Source organism: Gracilinanus agilis, chromosome 2 (genome assembly GCF_016433145.1).
Source record: "Gracilinanus agilis isolate LMUSP501 chromosome 2, AgileGrace, whole genome shotgun sequence".
Classification (NCBI taxonomy): Eukaryota; Metazoa; Chordata; class Mammalia; order Didelphimorphia; family Didelphidae; genus Gracilinanus; species Gracilinanus agilis.
The window spans coordinates 265138245-265164728 of record NC_058131.1 but is presented as its reverse complement, the minus strand read 5'-3'; the positions used below and the strand labels follow the sequence as shown (position 1 = coordinate 265164728).

General features: G+C 41.8%; 1 protein-coding gene across 1 annotated transcript in view; it reads right to left on the bottom strand.

Moving 5' to 3' along the window:
- Window positions 1-17357: 17357 nt before the first annotated feature.
- LOC123233583 (DEP domain-containing mTOR-interacting protein-like) overlaps window positions 17358-26484 on the bottom strand; it is a 51939-nt gene continuing 42812 nt past the window's right edge. The window contains exons 7-13 of the mRNA XM_044659646.1: window positions 24226-24321; window positions 23763-23858; window positions 23557-23610; window positions 23320-23373; window positions 23059-23112; window positions 19731-19802; window positions 17358-17426 (exon numbers count right to left, since the gene is read on the bottom strand). Coding sequence (XP_044515581.1) covers window positions 17358-17426; window positions 19731-19802; window positions 23059-23112; window positions 23320-23373; window positions 23557-23610; window positions 23763-23858; window positions 24226-24321 — 495 coding nt within the window. The remainder of the gene's footprint in view (window positions 17427-19730; window positions 19803-23058; window positions 23113-23319; window positions 23374-23556; window positions 23611-23762; window positions 23859-24225; window positions 24322-26484) is intronic.

The following is a 26484-nucleotide window of genomic DNA, read 5'->3' as shown; positions in this document are numbered from 1 at the left end:
CTGTTCTCCAATCAGAGAGGTAGAGGGGACTGAGGATACTGATGAGGTCTAAATACTAAAGCTGATGCAATCTGGCAAGATGTTGAGGTTTCCTGAAGATGATGAAGCTTTGGGAGTGTGATGAAGAAATTTAAAGGAGGGAAGCCTGCAGTCAGATGGGACATAAGCAGAAATTGGATAGTGACTTTAAGATCCAAATCAAGTGATTTCCACAAATAACTATCATCAAAGTACTATCCTAGGTGCTGGGAATGCAAAAGGGGAAAAAATCCTCTGGCTTCAAGGAGTTCATTTCTAAATATGTACTAACATGTACCCAAATAAGCAAGATATAAGATAATTAGTGGAGAGAGAGCAGATGCTCACATCTGAGACCATCATAGAAGATTCTCGTATAGGAGACACTGGAGCCTTGAACAAAGACAGAAATAATGAGAGACAGAGCTAAGGAAATTCCTGCTCAGTGTAACTGGGATTAGGCTAGATGATCCTTCCAATTATAAAATGTATGTGATGCTGAGGGACACGTTCTCCTTTAAAATTGAATTATAATTATAGAGAAAAACAATTAAGAATATAAAACTCTGATCAACACCATGACAAACAGTGACTCTAAAAGAATGATGATGAAACATCCCACTAACCTTCTGACAGAGACAAGGAACTTAAAATTCAGAAAGACATAGATTTTTGGACGTGGCTAATATGGGAATTTGCTTTGCTGGGCTATGCAACTGAGGGCTTTGTTTTTCAGTGTGTTATTTTTAATTTGCACAAATGTGGCAATTAGGTTGCACAGTAGAGAGAATGCTGATCCTGGAGCAAGGAAGTCTCATCTTCTTGACTTCAAATCTAGCCTTGGATACTTACTAGCTGAGTGATCCTGGGTAGGTCATTTAACCCTGTTTGACCAAGTTCCTCATCTGTAAAACAATCTGGAGACAGAAATGGCAAACCACTCCAGTATCTTTGCCAAGAAAATCCCAAATGGGGTCATAAAAAGTTGGACATAACTGATAAATGACTGAACAACAAAATGAGACATTTATACAACAATTTTTACTTGAAAAATAAAAGAGAAAAACAAAAAAAAATGAATAGAGTTCAAAAGGGATCCATATCCTTCTTGGGGATCAGTAGAATTAACTTTGTCTAATAAGTGCCTATTAGGAAGCTGGTAAAAGAAGGCCTATAACAATTTTTTCACTTATTCATTCCTTCAACAAATATCTTTTAATAACTATTTATATATTTATATGTAAATATATTTATATTTATATATAATATTTATATATTTGTGTATATATTTATGTATAAATATATTTATATATTTAAAAATGATAACAAATACTAGGGTCAGCTAGGTGGCTCAGTGGACAGAGTGCCAGACCTCAAATCAGGAGGGCCAGGGTTCAAATTTGACCTTACATACTTCCTAGATATATGACCCTGGGCAAGTTACTTAACCCCAATTGCCTAGCCCTTGACATCCTTTTGCCTTGGAAAGGATATTTGTATCTATTCTAAGACAGAAGGTAAGGATTTAAAAAAATGAAGAACTATTCTGGGTGTTGTTGGTGATAGATATAAAGGCAGATAGAACCTGTCCTGCCTTCAAGTGAGTTGGCCAGGCTTTCAGGAACCAAAAAGAAGTCCTTGCAGAGAGGTGGTTGGGGGAGAATATAGGAGTGGAAAATGATATTAGAGTGCTAGTGTTGTGACTTGCACGTTGGTTTCTCCCTTAAGTTGTTCTCAAAGAGGCGGTCTTTAATCTCATCTCTCTAAAAAGAAATTTTTACTTCAGTTTCTACATTCATGAGTCTCAGCTGATCAACTCCAAGTTTCTTTTTAAGTGACCCAGGAATTATAGGAAATGTAACTATTTCTCACATCCAGAGTTAGTACTCTATCCAAACCCAGATTTATTTGCCTGATCATGTATAAACATAAGTTATGAGAATGATTGAGAAAAACAGGAGTTATAGAATGAAGAAATGATAGATCTGGAATAGATCTTAGAAATCAGCTAATAAAGAATATTTTTATTTAATAATTAATTTAATGAATATATATGAGTATATATAAATAAGATATATGTATAAATAAACATATATACGTAGATGAAAATAAAATAAATAAATCTCATTTGGGATTGAGGAAGGATAACTGAAGACCAGAAAGAGGAATTGGCAGAGCCAAGCTCTTAGAAGGAGTTCATGATAGAATCAGGACTAAAACTCAGTCCTCTAGACTGCTAGTTTCCTGTTGTTTCTACTGTATTTTATTCCTATTCTCTGAAATATTTTATTCTAATCACGAATCTTTTCCTCATCTAAAGTGCTATAGAACTAATTGGCTGAAACAAATCACCTAACATGAGATCTCTTTATATTCTGTCTGTTGTTTTCTAGTTATTTCAGGAGTATGAATTTTGGTTTCACATGTAGAATGTGAGACTGCTAGGAGGAGGAATTGTGTCTTCTTCATCTTTTTCTCTCCCACAGTGCCTAGCACAAGGCCTTGTCTATATTAGGTGTTTGATAAGTGTGCATTGATTGCACTTATCACAGACAAATCTTTTAATATCAGTTGAAGACAGTCTAGACAGCTCATAAAAAAATTGAAGGGATTGGAGGGTCATAGTGTAGTTGAAAGAGAATACCATCATCTGTTACTTGATTTTCCTCTTAATCCATCTGTGAAATGGGGATAAAAAGAACCACTAATTTCACAAAAGCTGATTGAGGGTTAGGATCGCTGGTACAATGAAGTGGAATGGACAGAACGTTCTTTGATAGACTCCAGGGAGAAGCAATTTAAGCAAGATGAAGACAGGCAGGATGATGAGGGGGCCTCAAAATTATTTTAAGTGAGGATTGGTAGACAGAACTGGGGATGTTTAGATGAAGAAAAGTTTATGCTATCATGATTTCTGTCTTCAAGTATACGGAGGGCTGTCATGTAAGAAAGGGAAGAAATTGGCCCTCTTGACTCCAAATGACAGAACTCTATGCAGTGGGTAGAACTCAGAGAACAATGTATCTCTGAATTTTAATGTATTTAGGACTTTCAAAAGTGAAATGAGCTATTAGAAGGAGGAAATTTCCATTATAGGAGTTCTGATGTAGGAGAAAGAATTCAGGGATTCCACCTCTGTCATATACTGTCTCCATGACCTTGGTGCCATTTAGGCTCTGTGAATTTCATTTTTTTTTTCCAGGAAAAGTCTAGGTCTCCCTAATTCACCTAGACTTGAAATATAGCAGCTATTCACTAGCCCAATACTGAACTTTTATCTACTCCATTTTTCTGACTTACACTGATGATCCTCCACTCCAGGGGTTGACCATATTGGTGTCAGATGTAGCCCTCCTGCAGCTTAGAACTCCTAAACTCAAGCTTTCCACTAACCTCACCTTCCTACTAGCTAGAACTAAAAGAGTACACCATTACATTTGCATTTTTTTATCTGTAAAACAAGGAGGCTGAACTAGATGTTGTCTCAGATCTTTTCTAGTTTTTAATTTGTTAAACTATGGGGTCTTCAAGACTGAATGACCATTTCTCAAGGATGTTTTAGGGAGGATTTCTGCTCAGGCATGCATTGTACTTCTGAGGACATTTATCATTCCATAATTTTGTAAAACTTACTCATCTATAAATGACTAGATAGATAGATAAATAGATAGACTAATTCATCTATAGAAAAAGGCTAGAAGTGTGAGCCAATGGACTTTAGGGGAGCCTCCTCATCCTAAATGGATTGATCAATCTTAGTTCTGCAACAAATACTATAAGAGCATGCAAAATTGGAATTGTTGTTGCCAGCGGCTCATCAGCAAACCCAAACTGCATTGCTGCCCCATCTCTTTTGCATTTCAAATGAACTGATAAAATATTCATGGATAGAAAGGGAGGGACTCCACTTTGTGGTGATGGCGATTGGAGGGTGGAGTGGGAATAGAGGGAAACCAAGCCAGTGTCTCCCACCATTAGTTCCCAAGCTAGCAAATGTATTCACTTGATATTCTAGGCAGCTGGATTTCTGAATTGCCATTGTGTGAAGCCGTGCTGAGCCCTGCTCTGAATACAGTCCAGCCCACTCTCTTCCTTTTCCCTGCTCATCTTAAGTCCAATTCCTTCTGCACTTTGGGAAGTTACTTCGGTTCACTGGGCAACTTGGAAAAAGTCTTAAATATTACAAGAAAAGCTTCTACAGCTTGGTGAGAGTTACAAAGAATTTTTCCCACAAAAGCCTTGTGCAGTAGAAGTCCAAATATCATCATCATCACCATTTAATAGATGAGAAAACAGGCTCAGAAATATTAAGTGATTTCTCCCAAGATCACACAGGTAATAAGTGGTTGAGCAACAATGTGGTCTTCTGATGCCACATCCTATGGTCTTTCCATTATACTGTCAAATCACCATAGAGACTAATTTAGAGAAGTTCTTGCTTCTTTACTGATAGCAATAATAGCAATAATAATGAGTTCAAATTTAGTAGTCCTTTAAGGTTTGCAAAACACTTTACAAATATCATCTAATTTTATCCTCACAGCAACTAAGTAAGGTAGGAGCTATTATTATGTTCATTTTAAAGATGAGGAAAGTGGCTCAGACAGAGGTTTGTGAGCTTCCCCAACAGCTAGTAACTGTCTGAGGCAGCATTTGAACTAGTCTTCCTGACTCCAAGTCTAACATTCTATCCAGTGTACACACACCCCAGCTGCCCTCTTTGACAGCATTCAGTGGGTGAGTTTGACTAGTCCCCCAAATAGGCATTTATTATAAAACCTTTCCAAAACAGAAAAAGCACAGAAAGTGGGAGAATGTTCAGAAGTGAAGCTGGAGTATCAGACTAAAGGGAAATCAAGTGACAGGAAATGGGGAAAGAATGAAATGAAGAACTGTTAAAAAATAGGATTATAAACTTAGATGAGATCTTGGAGGCCATCTAGTCTAGTTCCCTCATTTTACAGAGGAGAAAACTATGGCTGTGTGAATGTCAGACACTTGCCTAATGCCATAGTAATTAAAACCCAGAATCTTTCATCTTTACAATATAGAGAACAAGTTCCAGGACCCTTGGACCTCAAACCCAGCAGGCTTTCATGGGATTGTAGGTCTAGAACTGGAAGGAGCCTTGGAAGTCATTTAGTCCAACCTTCCTATTTTCCAGATGAGGAAACCAAAGTCCAGGGAGGGTAAGGGACTTGTCTGACATTATACATCAGAGATGGGTTTTGAACCCAAGCCTTTCTGACTCCATACACAGTGTTCTTTCTGCTTTTTCAGATTACATTCATTCAATCAATATGTATTTATTAAGCACCTATGTGCCAGGGTGCTAAGTATTGGGATACAAAGGATTGTTTGAGGTTACCCTCAAGGAACTTTCAGTCTAGTGGGCACATTTGTAGGTGATGGCAATATCAAGGGTGTGATCATCCTTATATGGGACTGAAGTGCATTTGAGGAGTAGCTCATGGGAAATGAGTAGGTTAGAATATTTAAGCATCATAATTCCTCCATCAATTGCTGAGTCTGGTTTTTGTATTTCAGTAGCCAGAGGTTGGTATACTCTAAATTACATTGATAGGTCCTAGGTTCAAATCTGATCTCAGACACTTCCCAGCTGTGTGACCCCGGGCAAGTCACTTGACCCCCATTGCCTACTCTTACCACTCTTCTGCCTAGGAACCAATACACAGAAGTTAAGGGTTTAAAAAAATAAAAATAAAAAAATAAATTACATTGTTAGGATATTAAGGGTCTTCATGGCTCATACCAAAGAGAAGAATTTTGAAGAAGGTCCTTAGACTTTCATGGCCTTTTAGAGACAGAATCTAACCATAGAGGGATCATGGTGTTATTTCACAAGAAGACTTTGTATTTTTATTTTTTAGATTTCATTTTTTGTTCACTCTTCTGCCTAAATTCATAACAGCTGCCTCATTGCCCTGAGAATTATTCTACATTGAGGGGTCTTCAAGGATTGGTCAGCCCTTGGCTGGCTGATGTATCTCAATGAGCCCCAGACATATTGTTCATTTCATTTCCTGATAACTCTCTGGTCTGTTCCACCTCCACACATAGGTACTTCCCTTATCTTTCTGCCTCCCCTTAACATTTTGTCTCTATTAGAATGAGAGCACCAAAATCCATGTAGTTGAAATTAGATGGGAATCAGGTACCTGGGAGAAAATCTCTTCAGCGGTTTGTTCTGATAAAGGTCTCTTTTCTGAGTATAAGTAACTAAAATTTATACAAACAAGAGTCTCTCCTCAAATTGATCAATGGTAAAAGTATTTGGACAGGGAGTTTTCAAAGAAAGAAATCCAAGTTATCAATCACCTTATAAAAATGTTTCAAATTACTAATATTTAGAGAAATACAAATTAAATCAACTCACACCCATCAGGTTAACAAAGGTGGCAAAAGAAGAAAATGACAAATGTTGGGGAGGATGTGGAAAAATAGGCACACTAACATGCTATCAGTAGAGTTATGAGTGAATCTAGTCATTCTGGAAAGCAACTTGTAACTTTATGTTACCCAACTGTGCATACCCTCTGTAATCAATACCACAACTTATCATATACCTTCCAGGTATATGATAAAAAAAGAAAGGGAAAATATCTCTATAAATTATGAAAATACATTGTTTTTTTTCTATAGAAGCAAAAGTGTAGAAACTAGAATGGGAATGGCTAAATAAATATGTGAATATAATGTAATATGATGAAATGGACAATTTTAGAGGAAACTGTGAAGTCCTTTATCAACAGATATATTTTCTGGTGAAGTGAACAAAGCTGGGAAAACAATTTATAAGCTAATAACATTATGAAGAGAGACAATCTAAGACTTAAGAACCCGAGGCAGTGACAAACCAGGAGACCAGTGGACCAATAATGAAGCCTGTTTCCCACCTCTTGATAGAGAGGGGAAGAAGAAATGCAGAATAAAAGATACATTTTTGACACATTTGATAGTAATTTGCTTTTCTTGACTATGCATATTTGTTACAAGGATTTTGATTTTCTTTGTTGTTCAGTTGGGAGTGGGAGAGAGAAAATAACATTCAATTGGGGGAAACAAATAGAATTAAAAAAAAAAAAAGAAAAGAAAATAGAATGAAAGCATCTTCAGAATAGGGATTGTCTTGGTTTTGTGTCCTCACTGCTTAGAACAGAATCTGGCACATAGTGGTTAATAAATTCTCTGTCATTTATGTCTATCACATATCTACATAAGATTGAGGGGAGGGTGGGGAAAGGGAACAGGGAAGGGAGCCTTTTCCTCATGGGGGAGAAGACAAAAGAAAAGGGGAACTGCAGTGAGTAGAGCCCCTGGACACTCTGACCCTGGCCTGGATACCAGGGGATACTCTCTTCTTCTTTACCCCGATCCTATCTGCTCTCGAGATTCATTCTGCTCTCTGGCTCCCTCCTTCTGGAGCCACAGCCCAGAAAGGGAGCTCATTAGTGCCAGGTGGCACATGTCAGGGAGAACAGCTTCCCACACACCATCAGACATGTCAAGACAACTGGTTGGGGCCCAGAATCTTCAATTACTCCACTTGAGTCCCCGTTCCCTGAAGCGTGGAAGAGCTCGGAGAAGTCGGTGGTTATCTGGGAACTGGAAGTGTTTGCATATGTGCTCCTGGCTCCAGCCTCCTGCACATTCTTTGTGAGGCAGCTTCCAAGTCATAGCATTCCTGGTGGATGCTTACCTGGCTAGTTAACCCGCCTCTATGGAATGGGGCACGGAGTCACAATTAAGCCAATCAGGAAAGGGAAGGCACCACGCTTGTTAATCTGCTGCTGGGGGGGGGGGTGTTCAGACAAGTGAACTTACACCCACAGTCAGGGCCATTCATAGCCGGGGAGGGGGTGCCCATGAGCCCCAGCTGAGCCAAAGAGTGGCTGATAAGGTTTTGCTCTTGCTCTAACGAGGCTACCCAGAAGCAGCTGCACATCAAACTTGTCTGCAGATCCCAACTTGGGCTTATTGTACAATCACCCAGGAGCAGTTTGCCTCCCTTCACATCCTTTTTATTTTTGTCCTCCCTGTCCTCATTTTACCTTCTGAGTTTCCCTTCACCTAGAATACAGTTTATGTTTGAGGACATGAAGGGAATAACAATAGGTTTTTTACATTGCTGGTCATCAATCCACAGTCAAAGAGATCTATTGAGGATAGGTGGGAAGTCCTGGATTTAAACTGGTCTCAGACAATTCTTAGCTGTGTGTCCCTGGGCAAGTCACTTAACTCCCATTGTCTAGTCCTTACTATTCTTCTGTGTTGGTTCTAAGACTTAAGAGTTATTTTTTTTAATTTTGAATGAAATTAAAAACTATTTAACTGAAGAAAAATACAATAGAACATAGATGTTAAAATGTGTTTTTCTAAGTCTATATGCAGCTCACAGGGATCCTTATGCGTGAGATCTGGGATCCTTCTGAAGGTTGGGTATAAAGGATTCTTAAGTCCATTTTCATTTAAAGTTATACCATTACCCAGTGGAATTGCACATTGGCTATGGAAGGCAGTGAAAGGAGGGGAGGGAAAGAACATGAATCATGTAACCATGGAAAATTTTTCTTAATCAATCAATAAATAAAGTTATACCACTAATTTAGGGTGCTTGCCTCTCATGTTAGAGGTGAGGAAAATGAGGTCCATTGAGGCAGAGTAGTTTGCACAAGGCCATACAGCTAATTAGTAGAAGAACTAGTATTAAAACCTTACATCTCTGTTCTGAGGTCAATGCTGTAGGGCTACCTCTCTATTTAAAGTAGTTATATGAGGATTTGCTCCGAAAGTACCCAGGCCAGGCTGAAGGCCATCTCAAGAGTTGTTACCTTCCAAGAGGGAAGAGAGGAAAGGACTTTACTGATAAAAGCCATTGTGGAAGAGAAATGGGACCATTGGTGGTCCCATCACACTCTGGGTAGAGATCAAGTGTAAATTAAGGTATTTCCTTGATGACTTGAAATCATATAGGTTTTTGGTTTTTTTTAATATAATTCTTTACACATAAAGTGTTCCTTAAGTTTATACATAGCACTGAAAACAAATAAACCAATCACATATGTCAAGATGCTTAACCTGCTGGTCTCACCCTTCCTGGGCTCTGACATCCCATGAAAATCTCACCTACTCCAGCTGTCAAAGTATCCTAACTCCTTCCTTTTCCCTCTGACCATCCAGCCACTTCAATGGTTCCCTGGTAATGTTATTGGCTATAAGATATGTGGCACAAAGCAGTAAGACCTTCGAAAAGAAAATAGCTGAAACTCAACTCAGCTGAGTAACAGAGGCTGAGCGTTAGCCCCCAACTCAGAGCCAACAGAAGCTAAGGACAAAGCTCTGAAGACCCTCTTAAGAACAAGGGATGGTGAACCCAGGCCAGAAAGAAGCAGGATACAATTGAAGGAATACTGTAAGGCTGTCATGGTAGGTAAACCTGGAGCAGGGCTCTCTCTACTCAAACCCCTTCTCCAAACCCTACTTAAAACTCTGGGGCTAAGAAGAAGGGGAACATTCTGGTTGCTTCTGTACCCTCCACTCTTCCTTCATCTGCAGGCTTCTCTTGACGTATTCTCCCAACCTCTCCAGATTCCTCCACAACTGCCAACAAACCATCAAACCACCCATACATCTAGATGTATTAAATAGCCATGGGGAAAAATGTATAGTCTGGAATGGCCTACATAGCTGAGAAGGGACAAAAGTAGATGGAACAAACAGGCTAAGCAGGAGCCAATTCGTAGGTCACTGAGAACCTGCTCAGGGTTCAGCCTTCTGCCAGGATCAGGGGATCAAGTCAACATCTGGAAACAAGAGAAAGCAGGATTATTATAGGCAGATGTGCTAAATCGGAGCGGTAGATCTGAGCGTCATTCCATCTCCCTGTAATATCTTTTCCTACTAATTCCTGAAAATTGTTTATTAATCTTTTTAGTTCTTATATCAACTATAATTCCCGATATAGTTTCCCCCTTTCCATTCCCTATCCTTTTTCTAGAGTCATCCCTTATCAGAAAGAATGTGAGACTATAAAAGGCAAATACAACTAAACAACATATGAACCAAGTGCAATATTGTAAGTGATAATCATAGCACCCCCCCCAACTCTGAAAAGAAAGGGAAAAGGAACATCTTCTCATCTCCAGTTTTTCAGAGAACTAAATGATCTTGAATAAAGAGACTCTCATTTTTATCATGAGGGAAGAGAATCGAGCTGGGAAACTTTCTGCAGGAAGTAGAGAGCAATAATGAAAATAATAATAATAATTTTTTCTATTCATATAAGCATCATGCACTTAAAACTGAAAAAGACCTTGGAAGCTATCCATTCCAATCCCTTAATTTTCAGTTAAGGTCAAGAAAGGATAAAGTTATACTGTTAACAAGAGTGTATATAACAAAGAGCCAGGATTTGAATCTAGGTTCATTTCTTCTAGTATGCAAGAGTACCTTCCTTTAAAGTATACAAAACATGTCTTCACAGTAGCCCTAAGAGGTAAGCAGTACAAATATTATCTTTATTTTGCAGAGGAGGGAGCCAAAGCACAGAGAGGTAAAATAACTTGTTTAGGGTCACACAACTAGAAAGTGTTAGCAGCTTAATTATAACTTAAGTCTTATGATTAAACAGAGTTTATACAAACAGTAGTTAATGTCTCCTTCTGACTTTTTCCTACTATTCTTTTTCTGTAAGGTTGACTAGTCTTGAAATTATAGGGGCTCTCTTTAATCTCCCCCAAGATACTTTCTTCTTGGAAAGTCAGCCAACAGCTTTCTCAATAGTCTTTGTTAGCAGAAGAGAAGTGGAGTAGATAGCAGATGACCAAAGGTTGGCCAGCTCAACAGGTTCTGCTAGATTTACCAGCCAGGCACTCTCCCTGAGCAGCCAACATAAAAAGTTCCCAGAAGACAAGTTGCTTCAGCATGGATGGGAATTGCTAGACAATAGGCTAAGCTTGGGGATGCCGAAGGAGAAAAAGCAGAGCCTGAAATATTTAGTCTCCATGCCATCAAGCAGCTGATTGAACTCACCTGTAGGACTCTCCAGGTGACAACCTGAGGGTTCACAGTCCCCAGAGGGGTCAGACTTTCTGACCTGGGCTGCAATCCCTGAAAACCTCGAGGGGCCACCTGGTCCTGGAGAACTCTGAGCTCCCAGGTTTCCCAGCAGATCTTCCCCCATTTGGCCTAGAATAAAGTAGTATCAGAAAGCTCAAAAATTCAGTGGTTCAGGGGCAGCTGGGTAGCTCAGTGGAGTGAGAGTCAGGCCTAGAGACAGGAGGTCCTAGGTTCAAACCCGGCCTCAGCCACTTCCCAGCTGTGTGACCCTGGGCAAGTCACTTGACCCCCATTGCCCACCCTTACCAATCTTCCACCTATGAGACAATACACCGAAGTACAAGGGTTTAAAAAAAATTCAGTGGTTCATTCATTCATCAACAGACTAAGCTCTTTAATTTGCTGAGTGTTCATGAGGTGTCTGGCACTCGACCCGCATTCAATGAGAGCCAGAAAAAAACCAGGTGATACAGCTTATAGCTGTATATTGATGACTTGACTGCAGAGATGGTAGGACAAATAGCAGGCTGAATTCTGGCATATTTAAATGTAGATCTGAGTAAAGTAAGAGTAATATGAAGCCCTTCCAGGTCAACCTGGGAAGGTTTTCTGCAGGAGGATGAGATCAGAGATGTAGCTTAGAGCATGTAGTGAGGGTTGGTGAGGCTAGGGATCAGTGTGAGCCAGACAACTGTTGGGTTGGGAGAGAGAGAGCAGAGGAAGCAAAAAATGCAATATAAATATAAGCTAGCTGTGGCTGTATGGTCCTCATGGCTACTGAGGGAGTCTGTCATTTTAAAAAATCCTTTAAAACCCTTATTTTCCATCTTAGAATTGATACTAAATATCTGTTCCAAGGCAGAAGAGTGGTAAGGGTTGGGTAATTGAGGTTAAGTGACTTGCACAAGGTCACAAAGCTAGGAAGTGCATGAAGCCAGATTGAATCTAGAACCTCTTGTCTCCAGGTCTGACTCTCTATCCTCTGAGCCGCCTACCTGCCTCAGGAGCCTGCCATATTAATGGTCCCAGGGGAGAAGCATTTTCGCCTGTCCTTCCATGGGGTCCTGGAGGTCCTTGTAGTGATAGACCAGGATTGTTGTTCTGCTCTTTGACTCCCAGGACACCTAGGAAGAATTTGGTTCTTAGTGCATGGGGAAACCTGTGCTAGACGTTTTCTCTCACTCCCACCCCAAAAAGAGCCTTTACTTTAAAGACTTTTTCATCTATTGGGGGAGACATGGCCCACGCCCTCAATAAAATAGTAGTCTGAAATGAGAACCACTTATGTCTATGAGGCCCCAAGGACAAGGAAGTGAGGTGAGGAGACATAAATATTTTCCTCAGGGACCTTCAGGTCTAACAAGGGGAGTCACAGATTCTATTGTTAGGGAGCATATGGTCTATTTAATAAGATAAAAGTGGGATTCTGCAAATGGCTGAGACTAGAGTTGCCCAGGGATCCCTGTCTGCATTGAAACTGATTTTCACTAAAGCTGCTGAATATGGACAGGAGGTTGGGTGCCCAGAAGTCTCTTTGAGGCTTATAATCTCTACCTGCATCTCAGCAGTGAGAGATAGACAGACAGACAGACAGACAGAGACAGAGAAAGAAGACTGAAGCCCAATCCCCAATGCTGAGAATCACCCATCAGAGAGATTTTGAGAAAGTTAGACTTTGGACTCATTGGCCACAAAATGCCATCTTGGCCTTTAGCCCAATCATCCAAAGTTCTTAGTTCCAGTTACAGAAGAAAGCCTGAAAGACATAGATGTAGAGGTCATGTGGCTGATAGGAAGAGATTCATTTATAAAAATATCTGTCTGCCCAGAACATACAAGTTTACCAACTCACTACTTAAAGGCTGTGGAACTCTAATTTGTGTAATTAAATCCTATTGCATATACACCAGGGGAATCTTGCAGAGAATAATTTTATAAATCTAATAATTGTTTTCTTGCTGAGCTGTTATATGATTTCAAATTTTGGGCCACTGAGTTTTCTTACAGTGAGAGGGGCACCTTGCTCTGATCTAGCTAGCCTCAGCCTCCTTTGGCTTTTTAATGGTAAGCCAATGACAGGGATCCAAGTCCCCTGGGGTCTATAGTCATCTCAGCTCTTGATCAAACACCATTCACTGCATTGATCTCTACCTGACTCAGGGCTTCCTCTTCCCACCCCCAGACTCTGCCAGTAATGAGCATCAGGATTGAGGGGGTTGCTGCCTTTTTCCCACCTTTGCTATAGGCAGATATTTTTTTCAGGATCAGGGGAGAACAGCTGGGAGAAGTGGGGGTGCAAGAGAAAGAGGCCCAAGGTGAGAGTGCAAGTAGAAAAAAGGCAGAAGAGTGTAACAGTGTCTTTCCCCAGGGATGGTGACAGATCCTAGTTGTCCTGTGATTTCTAAGCTGAATCCTATAAACTATAGACATGGACTCCTGCACAAGGCAGAGAGGCAAAAAAAATAACAACCTTCCCTGCAAATAATCATATAGAAAGATATTCAGATTCAAAGTCTGTCCTTGGATGGCTTTATACCTTTTTTCTTGTCTTCTTTGTTTTCCCTCTCCCCAGCCCCTGTGAGGTTTCCAGCCCTAATCTCATTGCTTGTGTCTCTTGGAATTGGCTTCTCTATCCATCTCAGCATCTGATCTCCGACCCTCCGTCTGCATCGAAAGCTGGCTGCTATGGCCACTAGCCAATCAGGAGGACGGACACCTGCCAAGGTCATCTCCTCCAAACCTCCTTGATAGGGCCCCCTCTCTCCTCCCTCCTCCCAGAAATGCAGCTGCTTCCAAGGTCTGGCCCAGAGTAACAGGGGGACTTGGCTCTCTGAAGGGCTACCATGCAACAAGCTGACTGGGGGATACAGCAGCTAGAAGTGGCAATTTCTGCATTGGTCCAGGGCAGGGGCATCCCTGTCTGTCAATGGTACTAGCTCTAGGGCTGGTGAAGACTTGGTGAAGGAGAATAAATGGCAGGAAGATTCAGATCCTCCTACAATCTCTCTTTTCCCATCAATGTCCACCCCCCATCCCCACTCCTTTCCAGACAAGGTGGAGTAAAAGTCAACTTGGCACAATGTGGTAGAGAAAGTGCACTGAAATGGCTCTTAGAAGATTCTTAATCTCTGCTACCAATAAGTTGTATGGCCTTGGATAAGCTCTTTCTCTAGGTCACAGTTTCTTCTACTGCAAAACAGGATGTCTAGTTTTGATGATCTCTGCAGTCCCTTCTTGCTCTAATATTCCATGACTTTTCTTTCTTGAAAAGAAGTCCCACTTCTTTCCCATTCCAGTCCTGACATCAATAAGGATGGAAGCACACTGGAAGCATGGATTGTATCCTGAAGATCCTAGTGCTCACGACAGTGTCTATCACTCAGTCACAGAACATCAGAGGTGAAGGAACATAGGGAATAATATAATTCAAAAGGCACAATCAGTGGTCATTCAATCTTTGCTCAGAAACTTCTAGTAAAAGATAATCCACTTACTCACTGAGACAGCCCATTATACTCATGGACATATCTAATTGTTAAGGAAGTTTTACCTCTCATGAGCAGATTTAACTTCCACAATTTCTGCCCAAATCAAGTCCTTAATCCACTGAGCAGATAAATAAGCCATAAACTCTCTGACCTCTTCTTTAAAGAATATGCAAGCCAAAATACCTATTTCTCCTGGGTAACTCTCTCTCCCAAGTTCTCCAGGAAAACCATCCTCTCCTCTGTCTCCTTTCTGGCCAGGAAGACTAGGAAGACCAGGTAAGCCTGGCTTTCCTGGCTTTGCATCCTCCTCCAAGACAGGTACTGGGGGCCTGGTATTCTCATGAAGGTATGGATCAAATTTCAACACATGAGCTAGGGAAGGAAAAGAGAAAGGCATTTGGTCACTTTTGTTCTTCAGAGAGGGCTAGAAGAAAGAGAGCCTGTAGGCAAGGGTTCCAGAGAAAGCTTTTGGGGAAGAAATAAGTCAATATGGCCAAAGGAGGAAGGCTATAGAGTAGGAATATTATAATAAGGAGGTAATGTAATGGATATTAAGATGCTAGTAGTAAAGTGAGTCACCAGGGGCCTGAGAGCCTGTAACTAGATCAGCAGAAGATTTGGGGCTATCAGTGTTGAGCAGCCTGAGCTGTGAGGCCCAGTCAATCTCCACTGCAGCTGTAGGCTCCTTTAAGATGTTGAGTGAGTGACCCCTCCCTTCTGGAGTAACTGCCTTCCTATTGGGAGCAGAACCCAGCAGGAAGTGGTGCTCAACTTCCTGGTTACAATGGAAGCTTTGGTTTCTCTCCCCTGAAAACTCAACTAATTGATATTCTCTCCTCTCCTTAGTCCCTTTAGCCTAGGTGATGATATAAGGATTACAGGAACTCACTGAATTAGGCTAAGGGATTTATTTTAAAACTGGGAAGGGGAAACTGAGGTAAGAGGGCTTAGGGTCTTGAGAAGCTGTTGCTAGGGGCAACTGGCATGTGATGGCAAAGGACCTAGAAGGTAAGGTCAGGCTGAGGGAACCAGCCCTTAGCCAGAGATAATCTGACACTGCCCTGATGTTGTTTGATCTACCAGCTAAACAGATGTTGTCGTTAAGTTGGTTTAGGGGTGTCCCTATCCTAGGCTACTCTAAGCTAAATTCCTGTCCACGTTCTACCTCCCTCAACCCCCCGGGGTCCCCAAGGGGAAGTCAAGGGGTAGCTGAGTGTCTGGGTGAGGTCAAGGAAAATAGAACCCCAAGGTTGGGCTTGCAGGGGCTTTTATAGTCACAGCCCAACTGTCAGGACCTAGGATGGCATGTGGGTGGCACCTCCCAAGCCAGAGTTCTATTCTGCTAACTGACAGGATTGCCCAGGGTAATATTACAAATGACAGAAATCCTGCATTACAATATTTAGGAATGAGGGAGGAAGGATGAGAATTAGGATCTCTCAGTTCTAGTTCTACCTACCACCATAAACAAACCACTCAAATTCTTCTGAGCCTCAGTTTCCCCAAATATGAGAATAATTATCTGTGAGCCCTGTTACCATATATTTACTACCATGGATAGGAAAAGCATTTTATTTATTTGGAGGAGGTGTTATATAAAGGCAAAATGTGTTGAGAATTGGACAAAGATTTGGCTCTTTGGCTTGGGTGGCTAACTGAGTAGTATGCTATGAGGCAGGAAGATCAGGTCATGAAGAAGAGGAGGCTTACAGGGTTTCATTTCAGGCATTTTTCTATCCTCCTATCCTGGGTAGCAAAAGGTTTCAGGCCCCACTTGTTCAAATAGTCTAACTTTCCAAAGGAAAGTGTCACTGAGACTGGCACTGACCTAGCTAGTCCCTAATCATTTGGAACATTGAGAAGAAGGTCCCCAAATGGGTGCAAATTACTAGATGAGTGACCCTGGGCAAATGGCTTAACTTCCCAGTCTCAGTTTCCCGATATGCAAAATGTGGATAATAATAGCATCTACATCACAGAGTTGTTAGAGAATCAAATAAGATCATGCAAAGACTGTAAAACTTCAATCAGGATATGAAGATGACTCTTAGTTGTTTGGTTATTATTACTCACTCTGAATCAACTGCTCACAAGCCTGGCTGACCAACTGGTAAATGGTTGCAAGGGACTGAGGTTCTCCCTAAGAAGCAAACATCATTATTTTTGTACAGCATAATGATACGATAAGAATCTAATCTGCAGAGAATTAGAAATTTAGGCTCAGTTAGTGAGCCATTAAAGTTTAAAATGAGCAGTGCTACAGACTGTATTAGGAATAGCAATAATGATCAGATAATAACTACCTTTCTATTACAAGGTATACACATCACACATAGAAGTCTGGGGGGAGTAGCTGTATGGTCTAAGAGCACTGGACATGAAATCAAAAAGTTTAAGCTTTTATCCTTACTAATCTTCTGACTCTGAGCTAATTACTTTCCCTTTCTGGGCTCATCTATATTGCTCATCTATAAAATGGGGATAAGGATATCTCATAGGTCTCTGGTATGTGGTAGGCATGAACAAGATGATGTATATAAAGTGCTTTGGAAACTGTAAGCTATATTCTAAATTGCTCTGTAAGCTGTAAAGTGCTTTGTTGTTGTTGTTGTTGTTGTTGTTGTTGTTGTTGTTGTTGTTGTTGCTGTTGCTGCTGCTGCTGTTGTTGCTGCTGCTGCTGCTACAACTAATAACTGACATTGCATGATTCCACTGGCATGAAACATAAAATCTGGATTGTAAGGCAGGCATAGCCTTTGGCAGGATTGCTGATCAGAAATGGAACAGGACAGCAAAAGGTCTCACCTTTTCACCTCGTTCTCCTTTGGGCCCAGGAAGTCCCTAAACAGGAAGGAAGGGAAGAAAGCCTTTATTATCATTATCAAAATTCTCAGGGATCTGGGGGTATCTCGGTAGCTCAGTGGAGTGAGAGCCAGGTCTAGAGACGGGAGGTCCTAGGTTCAAATCTGGCCTCAGACACTTCCCAGCTGTGTGACCCTGGGCAAGTCACTTGACCCCCATTGCCCATCCTTACCGATCTTCTGCCTTGTAGCCAATACACAGTATTGACTCCAAGATGGAAGGTAAGGGTTTAAAAAAAAATTCTCAGGGATCTGAAAGGAATCAAGGGGAAAACTCAGCTGACAGTTTCTGGGGTCTGAATCTCACTCAGGGTGGCTGGACCTATGACCCTGTGGCCCCAGCTAGCACTGAGGAATTCTGTTTGTGCCCTAAGTTCTTACTTTTTAGAGGATGGAAAAGCCCCCTCTTGAAAGCCTCTTATCCTGGCACCCTTTACCTATCAGTGCTTGCTGTTCCCCTGACTTTTTAGGTTCAGTCTAATGCTTCCTGATTAGAAATGGAGAGAGAGAGAGACAGAGATAGACTGACACACAGACAGATAGACAAAGAGACAGAATGAGAATGAGAATGTATGCAAGCACACAGCAAAAGGCTTGGAGAATGTAAACACGGCTCATAAGTATTCCTGCGTTTGCTTGTGAGTGTGTAAATACAGGGAGAAGCTGGGAACATGAAATCCACTGTGCTTTATGTTTGGATATGGACTGCATGGATGTGTGTAAAGATATGCGGAAAGGTACATTGATACCTGGAGAAAGGTTTGGAGTACAAAATGCTGTATGCTCATTCAGGCTGTTGCCCCAGCCTTGGTCTGAGTAAATCAACCTTCTGACCTAATTCAAAATTTTAGGAAATGCTTGATTGGCAGAAAATAGCTGGATTTTCTTTTGGGGGAATACAGGCAAAGAGAATGAGGAAAAAATGATGAGCTTTTTCAAGGTGGAAAGAGAGAGGCTGAGAGAGGGCATAAAAGAATAAAAGCCTAGTCCTTTGTCTTCACTTCCATAGAATAAAAAGAGGGGCATCTCTGAATCTGAAAGATATAAATTTAGGACAAATAAAAAGCTGTCCTTCAAGTAGATGAGAGTCAATTTAGTGTCTCAGTGCCTCAATATTGCACAGGCTGGAAATAAAAATGGCTTCCAATGAAATTTATATACATTCAAGCCTGCCTTATCTTCAAATTTTCTAGAACCCTGTCCTCAAGACTTTGACTCTGACAGACACTTAAAAAATATCTATTGAGTGAATGGGCTGGTAATTAAGAGTGTTCAGGGGTCTTTGTTGACATTCTCAACCTTAAGAGAGGATGATGGGAAATATAGCACAACTTCTTCCATTCTTTCCTGGTCCCTCCCCTCCTATCCTAACTCCCCATGATGCCACCTCCCCCCTCCCACCACCATATTAAAATACAAAGTTTTAGGGGCCTTGGGGGCACTGCTGACATTCTGGCATTTGCTTTTCCTACTGGGTACTCAGTGTCAGAACTCTACCACAAATGCAGGACACACTGGTTCTAGTAATTCCTAGCTACAAGTTTATAGTGAACTACTCTCTGCCTTACCTTAGGACATCCAGAGAGAAGCAAGCCTCCAGAGGTCCTCTCCTTGGGAAGGAGGAATATCATTCATTGGCTTTTTGCCAGAATTGGGCAAGATAGTGACTCCAGGCAAAATCTCTGCTCCCCCCCCCTCAAATTGGGCACTTACTCCATGAGCTAGGGGCCTCTGGTGTATGCCCAGCATGAGTAATTGGGGACTGCTACAGGGTACAAGGGTTTAGTGAGAACCATCTAGATATCTAATCCAAGAGACAAAGCCAAGGACTCCTTCCTCCTGGCTCCTCATGTCCAACTACAGATAGAGTACCACAGTGGGTCTTGCTGATATATTATCATTGCTCTAAACCAGTGATGGGCAAACTTTTTAAAGAGGGGGCCAAAGGAAAGGAAATGCTCATCTGTCACTTTGTTTCTAAGGCAACTCTTTTGAAGTTTCATTGTATTATATCCTACTTATTGTATTCATCAGATTAGGAATAATGTCTAGAGGCTGGATAGAACATTTCAGGGGGCCACATATGGCCCACGGGCCATAGTTTGCCCATCACTGGCCTAGATCATAAGGATACCATTTCCAAAAGCTGCATTACATATCACTTTTCTACAACCCACAAAGGGAGATAAATCCATGAAATTTCCGCAACATCCACACCATTCTACTTTCCCAAGTCCCAGTCCCCTGCCTGAAAAGCCTGGAGATTCAGATGCTCCATACTTACTGTGGGTCCCACATCTCCAGGAGAGCCCTTCTCCCCATTGATGCCTCTGGCACCAGCTATTCCTTGAAAACCCTGCAAATGGCAACAGACATCACAATTTCTCAGCACACACAAGAAGACAAGTCTCCGTGATTTCAAGTCCACACTGTGTCTTTAGGGAGGGATCACTGTTCAAGGTAATTCCCCAGGGCTTCAGTCTTGTATGGGGTCCTCTTTCTGGCTCAAGAACTTACAAGAACTCCTTGCTGCCTATAGCATGGAGTCTAGACTTTGCAGAATAAGATTCAAGGCTCTCCAGAATCTAACCCTACCATATCTATGTACTGCTCTCTCACATGAACTTTCTGTTCCAACCAAGTCAGTCATTTCACTGTTCCTGGAACATCGGTCTCAGTTTCTTCATCTGTAATATGGGCAGAGAGATTTGGTCTAGATCTCTACATCATGGAAAAAACATGCCATATTCATTCCCATCTATATGCTTTTTCTTATGCTACTTTTCCTACCTGTAATGCTTTTCTCCACCTTTCCAATTGTTCACTCATTTCAATCGTGTCCTACTTTTTGTGATCCCATTTAGAGTTTTCTTGGCAAAGATACTAGAGGGATTTTCCACTTCCTTCTCCATCTCATTTTATAGATGAGGAAACTGAGACAGGCAGGGTTAGGGGCATACAGCTAGGAGGTGACTGGGACCAAATTTCAACCCAATTCTTCATGATTTCAGGTCTAAAGCTCTATCCTCTTCACTACCTAGTTAAACTGCTTTGCTTCTCTCCAAATCTATCCATTATTCAATGCCTGATTCAATTCTGACCTCTTTCATGAAGGTTTGCTGATCTAAAGAACTCAATCTTTGTTCCACAGTGACACGAAATCAAGGTTAGTCATGTTTTAAAAAGAGGTGTGGAGAGATTATGAAACAGGCATGGAAGATGACAGGAGGTCACCTCAACTGTTGGGGAAAAGTAGGTTCTGAAGTGGTAAAAGCACAGGACTTAAAATCAGGAAAACCTCAGTTCACATGTTGCCTCAGACACTTGTTAGCTTTGTGACTCTTGGCAAATTACTCAGGTTCTCCTATGTAAACTGGGGACACTAATAGCACCTACCTCACAGATTGTTATGAAGAGCAATGAATACAGAAAGTGCTTTGCAAACTTTAAAGCACTATAAATTGCTAGCTCTTAAATGCCACTGTACCATAGGGCAGTTAGGTGTCCCAGTGGCTAGAGAACTAGGTCAGGAGTTAGGAAGGCCCAAGTTCAAATCTGGTCTCAGACACTTACTAGCTGTGTGACCCTGGGCAAGTCACTTAATCCTATTTGTCTCAGTTTCCTCGTCTGGAAAATGAGCTGGAGAAGGGAAAGGAATACTACGCCAGCATCTTTGCCAAGAAAACCCCAAATGGGGTCACAAAGAGTTGGGCACTACTGAAATGGCTGAACAATGGTACAAGCAACAGTGGTTCCCCTTAGATATTAAAGGAACAAGAGGAAAAACTTCAGTTCATTGGTTTGGTCTTCTACATGGAATTCATGGGAAACCATGGATAAGAATTATAGAAGATGAGAAAGAAACGGAGGAGGGATTCCTTTTTCACTGGCGAAGGAAGCATTCATACCTTTGACAGGATCTGTCAAAGCATTGATGCATCTTATTTACTAATTAAATAAAAAGCATAATGTAATGGAAAGAGTATTAGCTCTGGTAGCAGAGGGCTTGAGTTCAAACCCTACATCTGATGCTTACTACCAATATGGCCTTGGATAAATCACTTGACCTCACTGGATCTCAGTTTCTTTATGAAATGAGGGTAGTTGGACTAGGTGCCCACTTTGGTCCCTTTCACATATGGAATTATGATTCTCTCCTATATTGGAGAATCTTGTATTCTTAAGCACACTGAGAGACTTGAAGGCAGGGTTTGCCTGGGTCTTCTCTTCCTTATATCCCCTTAAGCTAGAGAGCTTATGAGTTCCCTAAAAGTGAGACCCATATTTACTCCTACACTCTCTCCCACAGAATAGCCAAGCTCCCACAATACAACCAAAATGGTGCTGAGTAGACATTGGAAATCATGGTTGAACTAATTTGTCAAGCCGTATATGGCGGTTGCTCCCTCCTCTTCTTATTTTTCTCTGCTCTTCCTCCCATTCCTCCCCTCTAGCTCCTCCCTTCCCCGCATAGCCCCATGTACTGGCGAAACATCTAATAATTACTTCAATGCTAGGGAATTGCCTAATAATGAACAGCAACAAAAATTCTGATTAGATCTTTAAAGGCCCCAAATTGCTTAGGTTGCTACAGGAAATTAAAAGTGAGAATGACATCATGGAAGACAGCAACCCCTCCTTTCCTGAAATCCTCTATCACGTGGCCCTTCCCCACCCAAAAGGACTAAATCCTGGGCTAGAGGAGCTTTGGGGCTAACCCTGGAGGCATTGCTGATGTTCCAATGTTCTATTCTTCTGTTCTTGTTTCAAAGTTCCCCACACAGTGCCCCCAGCATCCCGGAGGCAAGGAGCCAGAGAAATCCAATAGAGAAAGGAAATCGCTGGAAGATTTGGAGTTTGGGGGGCACAGACTGACAGCCTGTCCACCAAAGTTCCCCAGATGGAAGAGTGACAGGCTGTTACTCACTGAACAGGATTTCATCTCCACATTCTCCCAGTGCTGTGATCCTTGTGACAGGAGCATGAGAGGCATTTGGCTCAAGGACCCCAGGGAATTTCTGCTCTCATCTTTATTCTTTTTCTTCTACCTCCTCCCCTCTACATTCTGCCTCTATGCATACACGGAAGGAGGGAGATGAAAAGAGGAACTGAGACTGAAAGGGGAAGGAGAGAGAGAAAAAGGAAATAGGAAGAGGAAGGGTAGATAAAAAGAAAGGGGAAATGGAGGAATAAAGGAGTGAGAAAAGGGGAATGGGAAAAAGAAGGGGAGAAAGAAAAGATGGAGAAGGAGTGAGGGAAGGGAAATGGGAAAAGAAAGGAAGAAGGGAGGGATGGAGAAGGAATGAGAGAAGGGAAAGGGAAAAAAGGGGAAAGGGGAGGGATGGAGAAGGAGTAAGGGAAGAGAATGGGGAAAAAAGAAAGAAGGAAGTGAGAGAAGGGGAATGGGAAAAAAGAAAGGGGGAAGGGAGGGATGTAGAGAGAAGAGGAAGAAGGGGAAAACAGGGAAAAGGGTGAGGGGAAGGAGAAGAGGGAGAAGAAAAAAGGGAAAAAGGGAAGAGGGGAAGGGGAGCAGCAGGGAAAAGGAAACAGATAAAGAAGAGGAAGGGAAAGAAGAGAAAAGGAGAAAAGGGAATCTCAGAGCTTTGTCTTACCCTTGGACCAGGAGGTCCTGGAAAGCCAGCTGTACCTTCAAATCCCCTCATTCCCTAGAAATAAAAATCAAGGTATAAGGATTAGGTCTGAAATTGAGGGGTGGGGAGGAGCCAGGGCAAGGTTTACAGACACACATACATACACACACACACACACACATACGTGCACATACTTATATAACATACAATACGCACTCTGATACTTCAATTTCTGGTTTACTGTCTCTGGGGCACCATTCAACATGTTAAAAGCATTTTTACCTTTGGACCTTGGAGGCCATGTCTCCCAGGGGGCCCTTGGTGGCCAGGGTGGCCCTGTGGGAAGAAACCCTCAGAATATGAGTGTAGAGAAAGAAGGGTCAGGGCCTCTGGACTCTCTAAGAATCAAATGATCCAAAGTTCCTAGACTTTCTGCGAAATATACTTTGCAGTAGTAAGGAAGGTTCCCATCATCCCTAGCCCAGTTCCCAGATGATGCATCCATTCTGCACATAGTACCTGTAGGCCTGGATGTCCAATGTCCCCTTTCTCGCCTTTGAGCCCTGGGGGACCCTGTACAGGAACAAAACAATAGGGTCCTTTCCTACAATTGCCCTTGATAAATTTTGTATGCATAATCAAGAAATTGGGAAATAGGAAAGGAACACATAGATAGCTGTGTAATGGGCTGGGGGGAAAGGAAGGGAGAAGGAAGTATTACCTACCACAGGTCCCTGAACAGTGAGACCTTGAGTCCCTGGTGACCCCTGCTGGCCTCCAGGGCCCTCTGGTCCAGTCTGTCCAGGTGGACCTGGCTCTCCCTGAGGACAGAGAAGAGTTGAAAAGTGAAGTCACATCCTTTCTCACTGATTCTACAATAGACCCCAAAACCTCCACTTTGTGACCTAATCAAAGCCAAACTCTTCAATTAGCTATTTCAAAATCTTCTACAATCTAGTATTCTCATAAAGGTTTGACCTTAAATTCTAACACAATCCAAAGGGAACCTTCTATAGCCAAAACATGATCCCCATGGGAGGGAGCAAAGTGTAAATTTCATACTCTTCACCAAAGAGAAGCTAGGTGATGCATTGGACTGAGTGCCAGGCCTGAGTCAAGAAGACCCGAGTTCAAATCTGACCTCAGAGACTTGTTGCTGTGTAACCCTAGAGAAGTCATCTAACCCACTTGCTTCAGTTTTCTCATCTGTAAAATGGGCATAACCTCTGTCTCAAAGCCCATTAGGATGAGACTCTCCTCATTCGTGGAGATGAAGACCCTGCCCTACATGAGGATTTTCGAGAGAATATAGCTTTAGTTCTCAGTCAGTGTCCCTTTGGGGACTCCTCCTTCAGGTGCTTCTGGTTTCCAGCTTCAGTAGAGAAGAGAAAAGAAGACAACTCCACTTCAGATTGCTAAAGAAAAGGACTCCAGGAAATGAGGAGATGGAAGTCTCCATCATGTCCTTATTCTCTTGCTACTCTGAAATTTTGGGGAATTTCCCCTTGGGTGAGATCAGGGACAATCTCTCTCTTGGTGGATCTGAGATATCTCACTTTCCATGGGAGAGTTCCTTCACGTTTTATTGTCTGGTGTATTTTTTCCTATGCATAACTTCTCTGATTTATGTTTTGCTATGATTTGGATAGGAGTTACATGGGGATGATGATAATAGCACCTACCTTCCAGGATAATCCAGCACCTACTTTGTTGTAAAGATCAAATAAGATAATAATTGTAAAGCTCTTAGCATAGTGCCTGGCACATAGGAAGTGCAATATAAGTGTTTTATCATTATTATTATTAAATCCTCTCCCTAGAGGCAGCTAGGTGATACAATAGATAGAATGCTGACCCTGGAATCAGGAGAACCTGAATTCAAATTCTGCCACAGATACTTGCCAGCTCTGTGACCCAATACAAGCCATTTCATTGCTTTATGCCTTGGTTTCCCCAACTATAAGTGGGGACAATAATGGCACTTACTTCCCAAGGTTGTTGTGAAGATAAAATTTAATAATATTTATGAAACATTTAGCATAGTGCCTGGCACATAGGAGATGCCTAGTAAATGTTTTATTTCCTTCCTCACAATTTTAACCAAAGAAGGGCATCCTGGATGACTTTGGGCTCCACTTGGTTTGCTTATTTTGGAAATGAGAGTTGGGCTTCTCTCTATAGGTACCAGGGTATCAGGAGGGTCTGGATTCACAGGCAAGGATAAGAAGCACAAAAAGCACAACCTTTTCCACTTGACACCTGTGTGACCTCAAGCAAGTCACTTAGTTTCTCTGGGCCTCAGTTTCCTTATCTTTAAAGTAAAGAAGTTGGTCTAGATGGCCTTTAAGCTCCTTTCCAACTCCATGTGTGATCATATAAATCCATAATGCTTAGGCACCTATGGTCTACTGAATTCTAGGGAGCTGGCTGAAGGTGCTAAAGCTCCCTAGCCCTCACTGTCATTTTCCTACTTCACTCTCAACAAGGAATTGACAGGAAATGGAATTGGCCCTGACTGATGCAACCAGAAGGGAGGAGAGGAGCTGACATCTTGTGGTAAGAGCTTATTTTTTTAGAGGGAGGAGTAGAACCTGTCAAGAGACCAGAGCATGGGGAATTTATCCTATCCGTTATTCACAGTGAAAACTCACTGGACACTTAGTAGGCAATTGCTAAATGTGTATTAGCTTGAATTCACATAAGTTTCCAGACTTTGGTGGCCTGAAAAAACTGTACAGATATTAAATTCTGGTCCGTCCCAGAGTTGTTTGTGTGTAGTCAGGAGCTATTCCTGAAGAGATCATAGGATTATAGTGGAGAGACATCTTAGAGACTATAGTTCTACTAGAGGGAACACGGATTTCACATTGGAAGGTTATTTAAAGGCCAGCTGGTCTAACACCCTCATTTTACAGATGAAGAAACTGAAAATAGGAGAAGGCAAATTACCTGAGATCACACATGGAGTGGGTAGAAGAGCCAGGATTTTAATTTAGGCTTTCTGACTGCAAATCCACCATTTACTATATGTCATGGTCAGAAAGTATCTCTAAGGGGGATGGGGCTGGGGTTGTTCTCTAAGGAGATGAAGAGCCCTAGGGAAAATCAATTCCACTTTATACCATCCTTTCCCCATTCCTATCCCTGCACACAGAAATGAAAGAAATGAAGTCTGTGACAATGAACAGATCTTAGAGCAGTTTTTGGTCATGTCCACTTTGGTAGTCTGATAGACCTTCTCTCACAATAATAAGATGAGATGGGGGCATTATTGCCAACAGCTAACCTCAGTAGCCCTGATTCTAGGAGATGTATTGTTGAGAGTATGTGATGAGAGAGGGAGAGAAGGAGAAAAGGAGAAGGAGAGAGGGAGAGAGAGAGAAAGAGGGAGAGAGAGGGAAAGAGGGAAAGAGAGGGAGAGAGAGAGAGAGAGAGAGAGAGAGAGAG